General features: G+C 48.0%; 2 protein-coding genes across 2 annotated transcripts in view; one reads left to right on the forward strand and one right to left on the reverse strand.

Moving 5' to 3' along the window:
- Window positions 1–4,127: 4,127 nt before the first annotated feature.
- Window positions 4,128–6,440, reverse strand: Tmem271 (transmembrane protein 271). Its single transcript, XM_041632106.1, has one exon. It carries the CDS (start codon window positions 6,243–6,245, stop codon window positions 5,121–5,123), a length of 1,125 nt encoding a protein of 374 aa, XP_041488040.1. The 5' UTR covers window positions 6,246–6,440; the 3' UTR covers window positions 4,128–5,120.
- A 37-nt stretch (window positions 6,441–6,477) lies between these two features.
- Window positions 6,478–20,616, forward strand: part of Pde6b (phosphodiesterase 6B) — a 66,973-nt gene continuing 52,834 nt past the window's right edge. Inside the window, exons 1-2 of the mRNA XM_041632107.1 lie at window positions 6,478–7,999; window positions 13,131–13,223. The gene's annotated coding sequence lies outside the window, so the exon portion shown is untranslated. The remainder of the gene's footprint in view (window positions 8,000–13,130; window positions 13,224–20,616) is intronic.

Consider the following 20,616-nt stretch of genomic DNA (forward strand, 5'->3'; position numbering starts at 1 on the left):
GGAAGGAAGGGCCTTGAGAATGACGCTGTAATAATAGCGGGGAAGGATGAACAGCAGAGGAAGACTCCATTGCTCGGGGTGTTTCATGACATTTGTATCACTTGTTCTCTTAAGACCCTGATACTGTTAACATCTGCTTTATGGACAGGAAGACAGAGGAACCTAAGGACCCCAGCACACTTGCCTCTCAGGAAGCAGAGATGAGGTCCCTATCAACAACTGTCTGCTTGTTACAACAGGATCACCCTAATCCCGGCTTGCTTGGCTTCCTTTCCTAAGTCCAGTTCCTTGATGGGGAAGCTCAGCCAATCACATCTGGCTAGGGTGTGGCCACCTGGAGCCCAGGTAGATAAACTGGGGGGTAGATAGGTGCGTGGGCTCTGCACGGTACTTGCCTGACCCGTTTGGACTTCGGACCTTCTACTCCAGTAGCATGAGTTTCATCGTTTTTTCAATTATTAAATTATATCTGTTGTTTTGAGCTGGTCTGGTTATTTAACGTACTGATCGAATACGCTGGCACCTACAGTTCCTATGTCAAGCCATCTATGTCCAGCCTCTTCTCTCCTGACTTCCTCAACTTGGAGTAGCTTTTCATGTTCTACGTCTGGGAAATCTGAACATTTTGCTCAAATTCAGTCTGTATGCCTCTGGAGGAGCTGAGTACCCCAGCCTAGTCATCACAGTAATCACCCCCTCCTATGTAGAAAAGACTGAGCCCCTTGCCTGCTGTTTGACTGGCCCTGAACTTGTGGGGTAGGCCTGGCCTCCTCTGCTCTGTATGGGCAGAACTGGCAATGGAACTTGGATGACAGGAAGAGAAGCAAAGGCCTAAAAAGCAGGAGGCCTGTCTGCCCTGCTCATTTCTGTGAGAGGGACCAGTGGAGGGCTAGAAGCACCTGTGCCTCTGCCTCCCTGTCTGCTGCTTCCCTCACCATAGTTGGCCACAAACAGAAAAGTGACCAAAAAAAGCATGGATTTTGTGGAATATCCTGCATTTTAAAGGAGATTTTATTAATCTGACAGGACAGTCCATTGAAGATCAATGGTTGATAAAGTGAAATATCACAAGATCAGAGACTCTCTGAGAGAAACCCACAAGTATAAAATATAGAACCCAGAGACTAAGAATGCGGGGTTGAACATATCCGCAACATATCAAAACTGTCCATGACTATCCTCCTAGCCAAATAACTTCCATCTTTGGAAGCTTGGCTGCTTGCAAAAGATCACCCCAGCTGGGTTTGTTGACTCTAGCCGCCCCATTCTATCTGCCATATGCAATTCTGTCTTAATTGCACAGGGCCTCAGGGAGGGGAATTGAGTATATAGACCGGGGAAGACCGGCAGGGAGGAGCTCCATCTATGACTGTGGGAAAACCATCATCCCTCCTGAGTGAAGACTTTTGGTAAGGAGCACCCACACCCCTCACCTGTGCTTCATAAGTAAATCCAACAGACTCATTGGTTCCCCCAGAGTGAATGCTGGTGGAATCATGCCTCAGTTTGTGTTTGAAACCTCAGGAGGAGGAGACATTGGTTTACATATCCCCCTAAGGAGGAAGTTTAGCAGCAGAATAACCAGGCTTCTCCTCTTATTCCAGGAGCTGCTGAGATTTCAATTTTGAGAACATAAGGATAACTGCTTGCTACTGCCCTAAATTAATTTCTTTCTCCCTTTTGGGATTTTTTTTTCCTGTTGATTAAGCCGTAAACTAAGCTGGGGCACTGGGCACTGGAAATTACACCTGTTGGCATGAGGTCACAGCAGTGCTCAGAGCAGGTAAAACAGGCATATAAGCTACTGGTGCTTAGGTGTACACCAGCTCATTTTCTTTCTGTCATGTACTACTTCTCTCTGAGATCTTAATGAGAAGAAGTATTTTGGGGGTGATGATGACTTCGGGGGACAATGTAGGATCTTCACAAGGATGTGCCAAGTGGTTAACACTAGAGTTGCACGTAGCAGGCTCTGAGTAACGTGCATGGAGTCTGGGGATTTAGCCTGACAGCCTAGCCTTTGCCCAGATCCCAGAACATCTCACCACGCACCCACTGGAATGCCTTGACATGGGATCTCATCTTCTCTGTCTGCCTGTTAGATATTTGATATGGCCTCAGGGGCTCCTGTATATTCATCCTGACATAACACTGCAGCAGGAGGACGGCAGTGTACGTCAGGGCCCACGGCTAGACGACAAAGCCAAGAGTGGGTTCCACTTGTGTCTCATGTGCCCAGACTTCATTATCTGGCCTGGCCCTCAAACATCACAAGAGACCGTGTGTTGTGTTATTTCACATCACCCTGAACAGAGCATCCTTCTAAGGCAATGCACGAAAACACAGCTGTTAGTGTCCATTGATTCTATAATAAAACATGCCTTGCTTGGCAGTTTCTCTGCCTAAATCTATGCCATGTCCTAGCCCCTTAAAATTAAGTTCCCAGGCCTAAGGGCGGTGAGCCCCTTCTGCTGAACAAATAATGCCTTACAAATAGTATTTAGCATTTAGAACACTAAGATGTGCTTGTGCCTAATTTTGGAAAAAAGGCCAAGAAGTGACTTACTTTCCAGGTAACACAAAGAATCAGCTTGAACAACTGCTTAAAGCTTCTGGAAGGAAGAGTGGACACGATGAAAGTTGCTGTGAGTTGGAGGGCACAGTGGGGCGTTGACAGCCTCAGTCCTGTCTCCATGCCAGGTCCCCTGAGCAGGGATCTTTATGGGAAACTAACAATAGTGGGATTCTTTTTCTCCAGTAAGCTTTAAAAGTGAAACTTTGTTTCCCCACATCTCATACTCACCTCTGTAAGAGCGGAACTAACAATATTTGTGGACTTGGGAGTTAGGAACACCAACTTGAAGCATTTGTCTGACTCACTGGTCTCGTGGAAGAGGCTAATTTGTCCAGGTCTAGGGAAAAGTCCCCATCTTCCACATCCCGCTTTTGCTCTGCTGCCCTGGCCAGGCAAATGCACAAATGTCATAATTCTCTGCCTTCCCTGGCCTCTGGTCGTGCCCAGCCCATTCCTCCCTGAGAAACTTCCATTCCAAGAAAATCTGAAATAAAAAGAGGCCATTGACCTTGCTAGACAATCTGAAAGACTCAAGGGGCGTCTAACGGTTTGAGCTATGTGAAGTGTGCAAGGCTAAAACTGCACGGAAAGCAACAAAGGTCCAGTGCGGACTGACAGGCTTGGGGCATCTGGGCAGCTGCTTGGGCTCATCCACAAGGCTGCCGAGTGGACCCAGGACAGTGGCCTATACCCACCTGTGAGATCTCTGCTCTCAGTCGGAAATACCTGGCAATATCACATGGTTGGATTTGAATAGATAGAAGAAAGCATATTAAATCAGTTTATGCTGCCAATTGTAACATTTCTGCTTAAGCTGATATCCAGTTGGCTACTAATGTGGTACAGAACGGCGAGAGTGGATAGACCAACGGCAGGACCAGTGAATTGGGCTTAGACTCTTTTTTCACTTTTGATATAGGTAAGAACTAAGAAAGCTAGCCATGAGTGCTTGCTTCTCCTTGGGTGGCTTCCATCAGGACTGATTCTTTGACCAGAGCCTCAAGTTTTAAAGGAGATGGGTAAGCACAGGGAAGACCAGTTCTCATCACATAGATTGGTCCATGGCTGGTGATGGACCTCGCTGTTCTTCATGGAAATGGGATCGGGTACCTTCCTCCTCTAGTCCCCTTGTTTTTGAGGGCAGATGACTAGGTTCCAACTGGGGTAGGATGCCTACAGTCATCAAAGATACAGGGGAGCTCTGGGCAGGGCATTTGGGAGTTGAGGAAAGGTGCCATTACATAGCCTGCACCTGGAGACCATGTCTCCTTCTTAAACAGGAGGTTTCTTCACAGTTAGAAGTAGCCATTTTCACCCTGAAGACATACCCAGGATTCCACAACTCTCCTGGCCTCTGGTGATTGGTATGGGTATTTGCACATGCGTAGGGGCTGCTCCCCTCCTCCACATGAAGGAGGCACACCTTTCGGGCCAGGGCTCTGCTCCCAGCTGGCCTGTGAGTCACTACCTGCCTGGTCGCACTAGTCTAGGCACACAAAGGTCGGATCACCTTTTCCCACAACTTAGAGCCTGCTTGGCTTCCAGCCAGCCCACCAGAAGGATGGAGACACTCCGGTCATAGAGAACTCATTTCATTTGTGTGTAAATGGTTACACGCATATTAAACTCACTTAAAGGTATGTCCTCCACATTCATTAAGGCTATTAAAGTGGTGTACTTTAAATGAAATCCTATATAATCAAAATTACCAGATTATTGAGTTAACAGGAAATTTATCTTTGCAAAAAAACTAAGACTTTGATTTTTTTCAAAATAGGATTAAACTGTTCATATGTGTTAACCAAAAATAAAACCTACTGCTTTGCAGTAGAAACCACACAGCCAGCTTCCAAAAACAGAAATGCAGGGGTCTGGCATCAGTGTCTCCCCGCGCAGCAGTTAGCTCGGAACACAGCTGTTCTAGCTTAGCCTTTGTCCCAATTCAGCCACTTGCCCCCATGCTGATTCGAGTGTAGACTCCTCTAATTCCAAGCTGAGGGACATTCTCCAATAACATAGCAATCAATTTAATAAAGGAACTCACCAATGTCAAATTGCAATAAATTTACCAAACATTTTCACTGTTTATGGAGAGCTTTACAGTAAGAAAGTGTCGACAGAAGCAGGCACATCCGGGTACAAAGTGTTGCTGTTGGTTGGTCTTCACTTCTGTTCCTACAGCTCCAACTGCTTTGTACTCTCAGCTGAGGTCCTCCGCACGAAATGCACCTTGGATAAGCGTTCTGTTCTTGCCCATTCGACCCAGGACCTCCCAGCGCAGTCCTGGGGGGTACGGACTTGTCTAAGAGAAGTGTGATTGGCAAGCCCACCCCAAACATTTATTGTAAACTTTAAATGGAGTCCAGATACGAATGACATAGAGGGGAGACACCTCCTCACACAGAAAGGAGAATACCGGAGTGTCCTAGGGTCTCGCAGATCTCACAGGGCCGGACCAGAAAAGTGTCAAACCACGCGCAGGCACGACGCCAAGCAATGCCCGATTGCTGCCCTTTCTGGTGTCCCAGGCCGCTTGGGCCCGGACTCAGCAGGCCCGACTAGGCTCCCAAGGGCGCGCCATCTCACAGGGAGGCCGACAGCAATAGGGGTAGGAGGCGTTGAGATCGGGGTCCGAGGGCGCGTACCCCGGCAGCTCCACCGACGGGTGCCCGCCACAGCACACCTCCACGCCCGCCTCGTCAAAGGCATGGAAGACGCCCACGTTGATGTAGGACACAGCGTGGTGCGCCGCGAAGCTCGCGCAGTCTCCTGGGGTGTTGAAGTCGGACTCCTCCGGGGACAGGATGGAGGCCTCGCTGGGTCGTGGCTGCAGCCGCCGCCCCCTTTTGCCCCGCCGGCCGCGCCGGCTCCGAGAGGCCAGCGACTGAGCGCGGAGCCCGGGTCCGCCCCGCGGCCGTGCCAAAGACCGGCTCGCCCTCCGCCGGCCGCGCCGACCGCGCCGGGCCTGCGAAGACTTGTAGTTCTTGACCAGCAGAAGGCTGAGCAGGCCCAACAGGCACTCGAGCGAGTTGAATACAGTGGAGAGCACCAGGCCGCGCTGGTAGTCCTTCAGCTGACGGCATTTGGCTGATGTGGCGCTGTCCAGGGTGCTGCGGGCGCGCGGCGTGCTGGAGCCCGGGGTTGCAGGGCCAGGGGCCGAGCCGGGGACAGGGGCCGGCGGGCGCGGGGGCAGGCAATAGTGGGAGTACTTGCGTTCCACCAGGGACACTGTGTCGCCGTCGATCACTGCTCCCGCAAAGGCGCTGAGAACCCCGAGCATGAAGACCAGGACGCCTAGGAGCAGCAGGTTCTGGCTGTTCACCCTCCCCGAGGGCCCGGCAGCCGCCCGCGTCTCTCCAGAAGAGGGCTCCGGAGCGCCCGATGGAGATGCGGGGACCCCGAGTCCGGGGCCCGACCCGGCCCCTGACCCGGCGAGGGGCGCCTCCCGGGGCCCGCAGCACAGCAGGGCGGCGCCGAGCAGCGAGAGGCCGGCGGCCAACAGTAGCCCGGAGTAAAAGGCACCGGCAGCCGCCCCTAGCCGGAAAGGCTCCCCGCGCAGCTCAGAGCCCAGAGAGAAGCACTTGAGGCCGACGGCGGCGGCGCTGAGCGCGCAGGCGAGCAGCAGGCTGGAGGAAAGCGCGGCGCAGGCCCCGCGGACGCTCCACTTCATCCTCCGCGCCGGAGCCGGCCCGCACCCGGCGCGCCCGCCGCCGCCCGCCGCCGCCCCCGCCGCCTGCGCCTCCTCCCGGCGCCGCGCGGCCGGACCGCCGGCCTCCTCTTCATCCTCCCGCGTCCTCCCGAGCTCGCGCCGCCGCCACTGGAGCCCGCATCCTCCGCCTCCCGCCGCCGCCGCCGCCGCGACCCCGCACCGGGAATCGAGCCGGCGCGGAAAACCGCAAGGCGCGCGCGCCCCCTCCCCAGACCGCGGCGCCGATCCCCGGACGCGCGGCCCCCCCACCCGCGGCTCCGCGCGCCTCGCCCTGACACCACCCTCCGCGGCCCCCTCCCGACCCTCGGGCCCCTAGGACTCCCCTGAGGTCCTCCCCTTGGGAAGGGCCCCTCGCCAAGTCTCCGCCTTCCTTGTCCTCCCCCTGTCAATGTCACTGTCCAGCTCCCGCCGCCTTAGGAACGCCACTCCACCTGGGCCTTCTTCTCCAGGGACCCCCTGGGCCCCACCCCCAGGACCTCCCACCTCTGGAAGCCCTGCGTTTGCTTTCCCCCATCCTCTGGGCGGCTAGTCTCCACGCCCACCTGACTGGACCCGGAAGCTCTAAGAAGTTAGCAGGGGATTTCAGCAATTAGGGATGGGTATAAGGGAGAGCCTGGGCGAGGAAAAGGGGAAGGAGGAAATGTCCAGAGGGAATAGAGGAGGGTGCGCAGGGTATTCGAGGATGGAGGATGAAGGGAAGTATTGGCATGTAGAGCTTTGTGTTGTGTGTGTGCATGTATGAGGAATATGCATAGGCCTTAGAGTATGGGGTATGGGAGAGTGGTGTGCGCGTATGTGTAGTGTGGTGTGGGGAGCGGTATGTATTCCGAGAGTGCAGTGTAGTGTGTGCGGTGTCCAGACTTGCGATATGGGAAGTGTGGTATGTGTGTTAAGTGGTGTATGTGCAGAAGGTGTGTTACCTTGAGATGCGTGAAGAGTATTGTAGGTGCTTAGGGGTTGTGAGTAGGGTGTGCGGGAGAACTAGCTGGAGATTTCTCTCCGAGGATCCAGCCACGGAGCAAGGCCCGGATGGAGTCTTGGGGGAGAACCTCAGGTGAGTTCAGCTTTGGGTCCAGTCCCGTCTCCAGATCTGGCAGAAAATTTCCTCACACGCAGGTGAACAAATTTGACCTGCGTTCGTGTGCGCTAGGGAGAGTGCTGTGGTCGCTCAAATCCGTACTTAGACCTCTCGAGGCCTCCGGCAGCCCCGCCCTGACCCGCAATCCCCGGTGTGGGTGAGTCAGGCCGCCTGCGCAGCTTCCGAACCGCGGGTTGCAGAGGCTGTGCCTGAGGCTGGGGTGGAGAGAAGCGGGGTCCAGGCGTGGGGACCAGGGTGCGGTGGAGAGAACGCGCCTGCGCGTCGACCTTATGGAAGGTTCTGGTAGGTCAAAGGCCCAGGGGCTTTCCTACTTATTGTTAAAGACCTCCCCCCAAAACCAAGAACTGTATTGCCTGGGGAAGCTGAGCCCCTGCGTCCGAGGCAGCACCGGGGTTCTCGCCCACCCTCCTAGAAGCCACTTGCTGGTGGGTGTATGGAGGCTTTCCAAAGACTCCCGGACGTTTGCGTGGGTTTCAGTTCGGCCCAGAGCTTCAGAAAGAGCGAACAAGCCTCTCTGTATTTTTAGTAGGCGGAGCAGAATTTGAAACAGCATCCTACCGATCCTGCGCCTGGTAAATGATGACTCGCCAGAAAGCAAAGACGCAACCCTGCCTCGGTGAGCTTGGCGCGTGGCCCAGGAGGCTCCGCGAGCCTGCGTGCGTAAGGATCGTGGCGCCCACGCTTGGGAGCAGAGCTCAGTGCAAACTTCCAATGGTTCTTCCAGTTTCCAGGGAAACGAGATTTGGAGCTGCTGCGTGTTGCAGAGCTCCCTCTGCTCCCCATGCGAGAGCCTTGCAAATGGCTGGGCTTGGAGAGGAAAGGATTGAGGACACCTCCTCTATGCAGGGTGAACTCTGACCTTAAGGTGGAAGAATTGAGCGGGGCTATGGGGATTTCTTCTACCATCAGAGGACTCATTGGAAACAGTTCTCTTCTGGGTTGTTCCTCCTCTAGATGGGCGCTGCCACCCCTCTATCAATCTTCACATTTCCCAAACTCACCATAGGGCTCTTGTACACGATGTTCCCACTCCTGGGGCATATTCACATTCTATGACGATCCTCACCTGACACTGCTCCTCATTTCTCAAAATTTATCTTCATATTTCTTAATTGCCTCGGTTTTATCGGAAACCTGTCTGATCCAGTTTTGACCTCTGTTTTCCCCAGACGGGCTTTCCATGAGTGTATCAGTGACTGCTGGGATTGGGACTGAACCCCCCCCCCCCCCCCCCCCCCCCGTCTCTGTGCACAGGCTATCGTTCTCCCGCTGCCTTCCGGACTCCAGCCCCTATAGAGGATCCCATAGCACAGGATTTCCCTGTAGTACAAATATATGTTCCCTATCAGGTGGGACTGGAAACATCAGGGTAAGGGCAGTTCAGTTCCATCTGCTTGGATGTTTGCATGTCTGTGGTGGAGTAAACGTTGATCTGGTTCGGCCGGAAGCTTTAGGTCCAGGAGCTGGAATACAGTTGTCTCTACAGCACTGGGAATAAGGGAAGTCGCTCAGAGAACCTAACTGGGCAGCTGCAGGGAGAGGGGGAACTCCGCTGAGAAGAACAAGCTCAGTCAATTCAACTCTATACTGAGGGCAAGGGCACCACAAGATTGCAGGAGAGCATTCCGGTGTGTATTGAGGAGCTCTGCTGGAATCTGGAAGAACCAGAGGAACTCTCTCCCTACTTCAGCATACTGGTAGGACTACTTACAATCACCCTGCAGTTTCTGCCCAGCATGGAATCAGCAGAGAGTGGGAGGGACAGTCTGCGGTCCCATGACATCTCAACTAAGAGTGACATTGAAACTTACGCGTGTAGGACTTTAGAGCAGACTGAGTTGCTTTATGCCAGGATCCTTTCACCAAGGAAGAGCTCACCATGATCTACTATGAGCCCGCTTCAATGTCCGTTTCCAGAGTCCGCTTAATTTCCTATTTATGAATTATAAGCTCAATGTCCTTTATTTATGGCTAGAAACCAAATATGAGTGAGTACATCCCATGTTCCTCTTTTTGGGTCTGGCTTACCTCACTCAGGATAGTGTTTTCTATTTCCATCCATTTGTATGCAAAATTCAAGAAGTCCTTATTTTTTACTGCTGAGTAATACTCTAATATGTATATATTCCATACTTTCTTCATCCATTCTTCCGTTGAAGGGCATCTAGGTTGTTTCCAGGTTCTGGCTATTACAAACAATGCTGCCATGAACATAGTTGAGCATATACTTTTGTTGTATGATAGGGCCTCTCTTGGGTATATTCCCAAGAGTGGTATTGCTGGATCCAGGGGTAGGTTGATCCCGAATTTCCTGAGAAACCGAAGTGGGCGGTCCTTGGGCTTCCCACAGGTCAGGGAACCCTGATTGCTCTTCGAGCAGATGAGGGAGGGGGACTTGATCGGGGGAGGGGGAGGGAAATGGGAAGTGGTTGCGGGGAGGAGGCAGAAATCCTTAATAAATAAATAAATTCACAAAAAAAATTTCCTATTTATGCCAAGAGAGACCTGGTGGACTCAGGCAGGAAGGAGAGCAACTCCAGAGAGAGAGAGACACACACAGACAGACAGACAGACAGACAGACACCAGACTGGAGAGGAATCATCAGCTACTGACCAAATAAATTCCCAGAGCCTGGGCGGGTCTGGCAGCGTCCTGGGGCAGTTATCACTGTCCCACACTGAAAAGCGCTAATTCTAGGAAAGACACAGCAGAAATACAACAGCAGTTACGTCTTAAGGACTACTTTCCTATCACCTTTGAGACTTATTTTAATATTTACATGTTTAGCCGGGCGGTGGTGGCGCACGCCTTTAATCCCAGCACTCGGGAGGCAGAGGCAGGCGGATCTCTGGGAGTTCGAGGCAAGCCTGGCCTACAAGAGCTAGTTCCGGGACAGGCACCAAAGCTACAGAGAAACCCTGTCTCGAAAAACCAATATATATAATATATATATTATATATAATATATATACATGTTTACTAGCATTTAAAACCACACCTCCTAGAAGATTGATTCAATTATTTGAGCTCTTATTTTTTTCTACTCCACCACTTTTTAAAGTATTTTTGTTCTTTATTTTACAACCTATGTCTTAGGCCACCTTCTTTAACTCTAATGGAATACCATACTGTCTACAAAGAACAAAGATTTATTTAGTTCACAGTTCCAGAGGTGCTTGCAGCTGTGAAGTCCTTGGGCTGTACTGTGGCATGGTGTGGAGCATCTCATGGCAAGACAGAGCAACCAAAGAGTCCCTTCCATGACAAAACCACTCAACTAATTACATCCCAAATGTCCCACCACACCCCATGGACTTTGGGGGTTGTATTTCTAGCTCATGAGTTCTGAGGACAAGCGTTCACACATCCTACTAACCAAATAACTGAAATTTTCATTGTTACCATCACCCCATTTTCCTGGGAATAGCCATGGTTAACCTGTTTTTTCAGATAGACAGTACAGGCATCTCTGTGAAAAACACTCCGTGAGCTTTTCAAAGAACTCAGTGAAACCATGGTCATGAGTTCTCAGAGGTGGATGTAGCCATGTTTATTATTTTAAAAGCTTGTGTTTTACAGAATATAATCACAGAAAATATTAAATAGTCATGTGACATCTTCATGACATTTAAATAAGTGTTTATCCTAGCTTCATCCAAGATACAAGACTGAAGAGCCTGAGGATGCAGCCCAGAGCCTGTTAGCCCACCAGTCCTGTTTTCCTGCATTTGTTTAGATATTTATTAGGAGAGGTGCATTCCTATTCATTGTAGTTGGCTTGGCCTGGTTTTGTTTTTGTTTGTTTATTTAGCTTTGTACAGTGAATCTGTGTCTGGCTTCTTTTGTTCTCTATATGTTTGTCAAGTGTGTTCATAATGTTGTGCTCAGCTATAGCTCACTCATTGCTGGTTACGAAGCCCAGTAGCTTCTCTGTTTCATGGCAATAAGCATCATGTTGCTGCTAGTTTGGAAATATTTGTGTGTTCTGAATCATTGAGACATGCAGTTGAGTAACCTGAGAGTGAAATCGCTGGGTTGTGAGTAATACCATCTTTACTTTTTTCCCCTTTAGGCGCTGAGGTTCAATTATGAACAATAAGAACCACTGATTTTAATTATGCAGTTCCATGAGTTTGAACGATTGCATACATTTATACAAACAACCACTTCATGACTCAGTACTGTTCCAGCTTCAGCAAAAGTTAGCCGTCTCAGCTTCCCCCATTCCAGGTCCATGCATTATAGCTCTATGTTTGTTTGTTTATTTTTAAGACAGGGTTTCTTTGTGAAGCCCTGGCTGTCCTAGAACTTGCTTCATAGACCAGACTGACCTCAAACTCACAAAGATATGCCTGCCTCTGTCTCCCAGTTGCTGGGATTAAAGGTGTGCACCACCACCATTCAGCAGTGCACAATAGTTTTCATTACAGCATTTCGTATGCATGGAATCATGCAGTGGGCAATATTTTCTGGTTTCAGTACCTTCCAGATTTATTCATACCCTTGCATGAACAATGAATTGCTTATTATTTTTTTTAAAAAGATTTATTTATTTATTATGTATACACTGTTCTGTCCATATGCATGTCTGCAGACCAGACCAGAAGAGAGCACCAGATCTTATTACAGATGGTTCTGAGCCACCGTGTGGTTTCTGGGAATTGAACTCAGGACCTCTGGAAGAGCAGCCAGTGCTCTTAACCTCTGAGCCATCTCTCCAGCCCAGATTGTTTGTTCTTATCATTAAATACAATTCTACTAAAAAGTGTTGATCTATTCACAACATGACGGACATTCCAGCTTTTCCTACGGGGTGACTGAGATACTATGCAAAAGTGACATCATGCAGGTTGAAGTCCTTATGAGCCCATTTCCACCTCCTTAGTGTGTAATAGGAGTGGATGGCTGGGCTCCAGCACACATTTATCTTAAAGAAACCAAAAGATTGTTTACCAAAAACTTTTCATTCCCCCATGTCATTCTGCGAATCTGCATTCTTGGCAACCTGGGATGATGTCAGCTTCCCTGGTATTTTGGCCAGTCTGGTATCCATAGATGGAATCTCTCTGTGGCTTTAGTTTGCATTGCCCAGTTATGAATAACACCAACCATTTCACTTCTCTTCTTCAGTAAAGCATTAAAAACAACTTTTGTTAGGCCGGGCATGGTGGTGCACACCTTTAATCCTAGAACTTGGGAGGCAGAAGCAGGTGGATCAATGTGAATTTGAGGCGAGCCTTGTCTACAGAGCGAGTTCCAGGACAGCCAGAGCTGTTACACAGAGAAACCCTGTCTCGAAAACAAAAACAAAAAAGTTTTGTTAACTTTTTAAAATTAAGTAGTCTGTACATATATATTTTGGTCCTTTGGATCCTCCTGTAACAACCCAAGTACATATTATACTTCATTCAGTCCAATCCCTTGAGAGCCCCATCAGTCATCCAACCTGTAAGTTCAGTGAGACAACCGTGATTTTTCCAGTGCAGGTCTGGATTTGTGCCACAGAAGGGCCTTGAGGTCTCATAACATTCATGGCTCCAGAGGAGCTACTCACCCAAACCTACCAGTTCTACCACATGCAGCTGCCCTTCCTTCCTTCCTTCCTTCCTTCCTTCCTTCTTTCCCTCCCTCCCTCCCTCTCTCCCTCTCTTTCTCTCTCTCTCTAAAGTGCATACTGGGAAGTGTGCCTCTCATAAAGGCTTGCATTGTAGTGGGTTGGAACTCACCTTCTTGCTTGCCTGAAACAGGTCGGAAGTCTGAATCAGAAGAGTCACATCAAGAAACATCATTCCGAAGGGATCTTCAGAAATTGAAGTCTTGATGAAGCTGTCCATGCCCAGGTGAAAATAAGTTATAATAAGTTATATAAGCCTACAACTAAATAAATTATATTAAAATATTGGTAACGTATACTTAAAGCAATCACTTTCTATTTTACCACACATTTCCGTTCACTCTTTTTAAAAATCATTTATGTATGTATTTTATGCATGAGTGCTCTATCTGCATGTATGCTTGTAAGCCAAAAGAAAGCATCAGACCCCATTATAGATTGTTGTTAGCTGCCATGTGGTTGCTGGGAATTGAACTCAGGAGTGCCCTAACTGCTGAGCCATCTCTCCAGCTCTTTACCACACTTTTCTATTACCTGTTTTCTGAAATTGCATCTAGCTGAGCAAAAATGTATATTCTGCTCTGTATCTCTCAACCCCTTGCTCAGTAGCTCCAGGTGACAGCTTATAATTTACCTTTCCAGGAGAATTTATATCACAGAAATGAGCAAATGATGCAAATCTGACCGGGGATGCTTATTTTACTTATCTACAAAGAAAAGGGAAATATGAATGATGCAGACTGGACTTAAAATGGATTGTGGCTATAGCCATCATTTTAAGTTCAGAATGCGTTTCTTCCAGTGTTTGGGAGCAATCACCTGTGCAGTAATAGCATGCACATTGTATATCTCTAACGAAAGGCATTCCAACACGATTCCCCCTTGTCCTCCCTGGAATTCATAAGCTTCTGTAGGAACAGCACCCAGCATTCAGATCAGAGCAGCACCCTCTTGTCAGGGATGGGAGCAAGCATTCTGCTGAGTCAGATGCAATCAGGGTTTATTCATGTCCTAATTTTGCAATATTGTTGTCAGTGATAGAGTTACAAAAACAGTGGATTTTGCAAGAAATAGCAAGTCACATTGAAGTCATAAAATAAAAAGCAGATAAACGCTTTCATTTAAAATGTTATTTCCAAACTTATATAAGAAAATGCTTTTTTTAGTTTTTTCAATTTTTTAAATTGCATTTATTTGTTCACTGTGTATGCATATTTGCATGTGGAAATGGGAATGTAGTGGAAACTTGTGGGGGTCAGAGGGCAACTGGCTGCATTTGGTTTTCTTCTTCCTCCTTGTGGGTTCAGGGGACCACACTCAGGTCTACAGGCTTGGTGGCAAGTGTCTTTACCTGCTGAGCCACATCACTGGCCCACGACATTACTAATAGAATTTTTATGTTAGCTCAAGCAGTGGCACAAATTTTAGTAAGGTTATAAAACCGTTTCTCATATTTTGATCCACCAACTGCCAATAAACAGTAAATTCTCACATTCTTTTCCCTGTGAAACAAGCGGAAACAGATACAGGAAGGAATCTTGTGACCTTCAGTCTGGCAGCTGCTAATTTTCTGAAGATTTAGCTGACCACCAAGATGCTCTGAGTGTTCAGGAATAGTCACCAGGAAATGCATGGCTCCTGCTTGAGTCAGCTCTGGGAGAGGAAAAAAACCACCATTCAGATAGCTAAGGAAATGCCTTCCTGTAGGCTAAAGTCCAACACATCAAACATGGGTACATGGGAAGTGGTGTTCCATTAAGCGGGTGGAAGAGATGCCTACAAGGCTCAGCCCTTGACAGTGCCTTCTCCATCACACTCACTGCTGTGGGCTTTACCACCCAGCCTCATAGTTGTAAGAAACACCTATCTACTGAGAACTCCAAACTCATGGTTCAGTTCAAAGTTCCTCCTGGCGCTCCAGGATAGGTTCCGACCTCCTGTCTTCATCTACTCTATTAAGGCCTCATTTTAGCACATGAAACATTGTATCTCATCTTTAAAGACAAACAAGACCCATCCCAGCCCCTGTACTCAGCTGAGAAAAACTCATTCAGAGTGAGCAAAAGCAATTCTGTGTTTGCACCTTTATCTCCCTTACTCTCTGACTCGCTCTACCCAGTACCTATGTTCAGGGTGCCTGCAGGAAAGCAGTCCTCATTCAGACTGCCCTAAGCTCCCTGGCTTTTCTCAGATCTGTCTTCTCATTGAAAAATGAGACAAGTTCTCTTAATGGCCTGGAATTCACCAAGTAGACTTGGTTATTTGACCACTGAGTCCAGGAATCTGAAAACAGGGACCGGTTTTTTTCACTTATTGTTCTCAGTGTCAATAATAGCATCTAGCATATAGTACCTGGTCTGTGAATATTTGTGTAGCTAATTTTAAAATTTTACACAATTAAAATTTGAAGAATGTAAATCATGGATTGCTAGCCATAGTGGTCTACAGCCTTGCTTTTCAATCCGTGGGTTACAACCCCTTTGGGGGTCGCATATCAAATATTCTGCATATCTGATATCTATATTACAACTCATAACATTAGCAAAATTGCAGTTATGAAGTAGCAATAAGAATAATGTTATGGTTGGGAGTCATCACAACATGAGGAATTGTGTTAAAGCGTTTCAGTACTAGGAAGGTTGAGAACCACTGGTCTGTAGCTTGGAATGCTCTCAGGAGACTTTCTATACTTGAGTCTGGGCATACTGTACTAGACTTCATTCTCAAAGTGTGAGAGAACATTTGGATAAACTCCACCAGGAAATTATGTGACCAGATGTGTCACCTTTGAAATCTTCTGGTCATAAAGTCTGGCATGAAAAGCTACTCAGGCTCTGGTTCCAAGGTTTCCAGGAGTTGCCACCACAAAAACTCCCTCATGACCTGTTTTAATTACTGTTCTATGGCTTCGAAGAGACACAATGACACAGAAACTCTTATAAAGGAGAGCATTTGAGTGGGGGCTTAGAATTTCAGAGGATGGTTCATTATTATCATGGCTGGGAGCAGGGTGCCGTGCAGGTAGACGTAGCACTGGAGTAGTAGCTGAGAGTTCTGCACGGAGAGGGAGAGAGGGAGCCATTGAGCACACGAGCTCATCCTAGCACTGACTCCAAAGCCACAGTCAAATTCTATATATGAGTGCAACCAGGATAATAACCTTAGGGGGGGGAGTCACTGCTTTACCAGATACAGGTGGAATTTGGGAAACAAAATAATATTGCCAGTCCAGGGCCAGTGCTATTGCCAGTCCAGGGCCATGGAGGGCTGGATGCTCTCCTAGGCCCCAGACCCAGCAACAAATCACTAAAATGAGGCACACGCTTATGAGCCAACATGGAAGGGCAGATTGTCCTGAGAAACATGAGCATGAGGTCTTGGGTGGACCTCAAAGACAGTCACTGTTCGCGTGTCTGCCATGGTCTCCTTTGGAGTCTAGCTGAAGCACTTGATTGGAATCCCTCTATGTCTCCTCTGACTTCTGTTTATGATAGCACGGAGCCCAGGTGAGCCATGGGGGGACAGTGCTGCCAGCTGTCTGTGTTTTAGCAGTGGGATCCAAAATCGATGGGGCCCATCTCTCAAGAGAGAGTTGCCGCTCTTCATCTCCACCATGAAGACACAGCAGGATCGCCTCGGCAGGAGCCTACACTGATGCTGTTCTGTGAAGAACAGAGACCCTTCTCTGCTTTGGTTTCCTTTAGAAATGGACCTGGCTCTGTCTCCCACATATCCCAGCCTTCCACCACTCCAATTCCTTGCTTCTACCTGTGGAACTAAAGCAGGGTTCTTGTGTTTCCTGTGTTCATTTCCTCATTTGTAATCATGATTCTGTGACTAACTGCCACACTGTCTCCTCATATTCCTGGACTACCAAAGCCAGGGCTGAACAGTCCTGGTGGAGCCTTTCTTCCTTAGCACACGTAAGTAGACACAACCATCCTACAGACAAAACTTTCATGTAGGGCAAACAAAAGCCCAGTGGCTGGACAAGTACCCCCAGATTTCCAAGTAAACCCTCGCAGAGATGCTCAGGGATGCTCCCTCTGGTGCAGTGAAAATAAGGACTCCTGCCAAAACAATAAGAACAAAGGTATCAGGGTCTCCTTCCCCTTGAAATAACTCAAATGCTGCACAGAAGGCAGCAGGCATGGTTTTCAAATGCTAAGCATTAAACAATGTAGGACAGTAACTGAGTATCAAGTAAGTCCTCCAATACATCGTGTAATAGCTTAAGAGCTGCCAGAAATGATGCCAGCTGAGGAGTCCAGGCAGAGTCGAAAGACCTTCCTGGGTTTATGAGACAGGGTTGAGCTCAGGAGATCAAGCTAAATGTGTGATAGTTTGATTTTTGTCAATTATACTTTAATACAACTGTAAAAACGGTGTTAAAAGCACATTGTGAAATGTTAAATATCAGAAGTGACAAATATCTGATAATATCTAATAAATATCTCTAAGAGGATAAAGAAGCAATATGCCTTAATCACATATATAGGTGCTTAACCATACATAAATGAATTGATTAGATAGATTGATGGAGGAGTGGCTAGATGAATAGATAGATAGATAGATAGATAGATAGATAGATAGATAGATAGATGGATGGATGCCGCGCACCGCGGCCCCCGTCTGCTCTCTATGCACTAGAACCCAGTTCGTGAGCTTCGGGCAAGGGGCTGGAGGTTGAGAATACACATGCAGAGACAGACCGACACACAGACCTTCAAACACTGGTACCAAAAAGCCCCTCTTTAATAGACCATGGAGGCTTAAATACACTACAGTCAATGGCCAACAGGTGAAAATCCCATCCTCTGATCCTCTGCGCTTTTAGTAACTTCTATTAGAAGGCTGTAGACAGGGAAGAGCAGCTGAAGGCCAGGACTCGATTAGTCTCAACAGATAGATAGATAGATAGATAGATAGATAGATAGATAGATAGATACAAAATCAGATGTGAAAGGGACCCAAGAACAAAGACAATATTATCACAAGAACTAGAGTAGAGATTGGAAGCTAACACTGGAGTTATTAGTTTACCCTGTGCAAAGGTTTAACCTCAGGTGAGTTTGGTTTATAACAACCTTGATTCTGTCTCCCTTTGGTTTTTCTCTACATTTTGTAGTCAGAGGATGGTTGCGATAAATCTTTTTCATTCTGAAACCATGGCTGTGGAAAGAGTTCTTTTGTAGATGTGATTTCTGTGTGAACAAGGAAGGAGGATAATGGCCCCATGCCATGACAATCAGAAGAAGCTTTCTGGCTCTTTCATGAATCCTTTCAGCAAGGCCACAGGTCAGTATCTTGTGGACAATCGCCAGGCAGAACTGACTTCTCACTGCGTTATTAGCCCTGCTTCAAACATCACTTAGACAGAAGCGTTCTATCCAAGGTCTTCTCGATCAGACCTTGAACTCCTGCTTCCAGAGAGCTCTTTCTGGTCCTCGTATTGTGATGACTATATTTCTGTATCAGTGCTTAGTATTACTCTGGGTGTCCTAATGCTTCTTCAATGAGTGAGTGAGTTTCTTAAATATTGTTTCTTAAATAGTCTCTGCTCAGTTACAGCCCAAATGTTCTGCCCTCAAAGCCAGGGAGGCTCCCTAGCCCCCACATGGGACTCCCTGATGGGCAGGCAGCCTACGCCTTAAAGACAGGACACTATCCCGCAGGTCAACACCTGCACCAGGCACTCTGGCTAAAATGCTTTGGAAATAGGTTGTGTGTTGCTGGGGCTGCACTGATCTTGGAACCACATTCTGCCTTCCTGCTGAACAAGCTGTAGACAGGCATCCTCTTCCAGTTCCTCACAGTGACAGCCTGGCCCTGAGCGATATTTTCCCACCAACCGAGAGATGCCAGACTCATCTTCACCCTGAAAGGGTATAAGCTGATAGCTTATCTTGGGGTGGATGATAAGCCAGACTCTAGCCAACAGGTCACACATGACCCAGATGGCTCCTGCTTTGAGCATTGGAGACAACTTCCTGGTACTGATCAGGTTTCCTGGTGGTGGTAAGGGGTGGCAGTGGGACCACAAAAACCCATATCCCCAACATCCAAAGCCCACGTGACAACAAACTGAGCCATCAACTGGACTGGCTCATCTTGTGTGGTTAGAGATCACCCGGGGTACAGGCACAGGAATAAATGGCCACTTCTAACCAAGGAAAGATGCCACCAACCTGGCCATATCATGAGGAGGTGAGTATGTAGGCTTACACTTCACAGTGAACCATTTGGTTTCAATTCTTAGCTTGACATAACCTAGGCGCACCTGAGAAGAGATTCTCAATTGAGGAATTGTCTAAATTGGCCTGAGAGCATGTCTTTGGAAGATTGTCTTGATTGTTACATAAGGCCCAGCCCACTGTGGGCAGCACCATTTCCTAGGCTGGGCCCTGAACTATATAAGAGTTGAGAAAACTAGCGTGCAGGCTGTAGATGTGTTTAGCTCTCTACTCTTAACTGTGGATGTGGTGTGATCAGCTTCTCCAGATTCTGCCTTGATTTCTCCCAAATCATGATAGACTGTAACTTGGAATTGTAAGCTAAAATAACCCACTTTTCCTAAGTTGTTATTTGTCAATATATTTTATCACAACAATAGAAATAGAACCAGGACAGTCAGCAGGACTCTTGTTCCCGCTCAGGCAACTGGTAGAAGATGATCTGCAAAGGCCTCTGTGCTTCACGGCAATGCAACTGAAAAAACTGGAGGATCCAGAAAGACCACTGCAGCTTCCACCAAGAGCAGCTCTGACCAGTGGCAAATTAGGTCTGTTTTCATCTGACTGACTCAACCAGTCACCAGTGCCTTCCCCAAATGTGCCCGGTTTCCACCTCTGTCCTTTGTGGCTCATGCCTGGCTAAACAATTGGCCGCCCGAGGCCTTTATTGAGTCTTTAGCCCCTTCCTTTAGGATCATTGACTAAGTTATTTTTCTATTGCTGTAATGGACAATATGACCAACTCATAAAAATTTATAAAGGCAACTTATAAAAGAAAGCATTTGCCAGGCAATGGTGGCACACACCTTTAATCCCAGCACTCAGGAGGCAGAGGCAGGTGGATCTCTGTGAGTTTAGGGCCTCCCTGGGCTACACGAAATTGAATCTATCTAAAAGAGAAACAGAGCTCACACAAAGGTGATTCCAGCACTTGGGATCCCACGCCTTTAATCCCAGCCCTAGGGAGGTAGAGACACGAGTGGATATGGCTGGTCAGAAGGAGGAATATGAGGCAGGAGAGACAGGAGCTCAGATGAGTCTGAGGATTCAGTCGGAGCATGCATCTGAGATTTCGTAGAGAAGGAGGTCAGTCTGAGAATTTGTAGAAATAGTATACCCCATCAGTCTGAGGATTTCGTAGAGGTAAGAACTAGTGACTGGCTAGTCTGCTTCTCTGATCCTTCAGCTTTCACCCCTAATATCTGATTCTGGGTGTTTATCATTGGGAATAATTAGAAATTGTGCTACAACATACCTTCTAATCCTTTCCAAACAACTCCATCAACTGGTGACCAAACATTCAAATACATGAGCTCATTCAAACCACCACACTCATTGATACAACAGATTACGCAGATGCCCTCTCCCAAGTCAGTGTCTTGAGAG

This window comes from Microtus oregoni, unplaced genomic scaffold (genome assembly GCF_018167655.1).
Source record: "Microtus oregoni isolate MIOR12 unplaced genomic scaffold, Mior012 000040F_ref0000088, whole genome shotgun sequence".
Lineage (NCBI taxonomy): Eukaryota > Metazoa > Chordata > Mammalia > Rodentia > Cricetidae > Microtus > Microtus oregoni.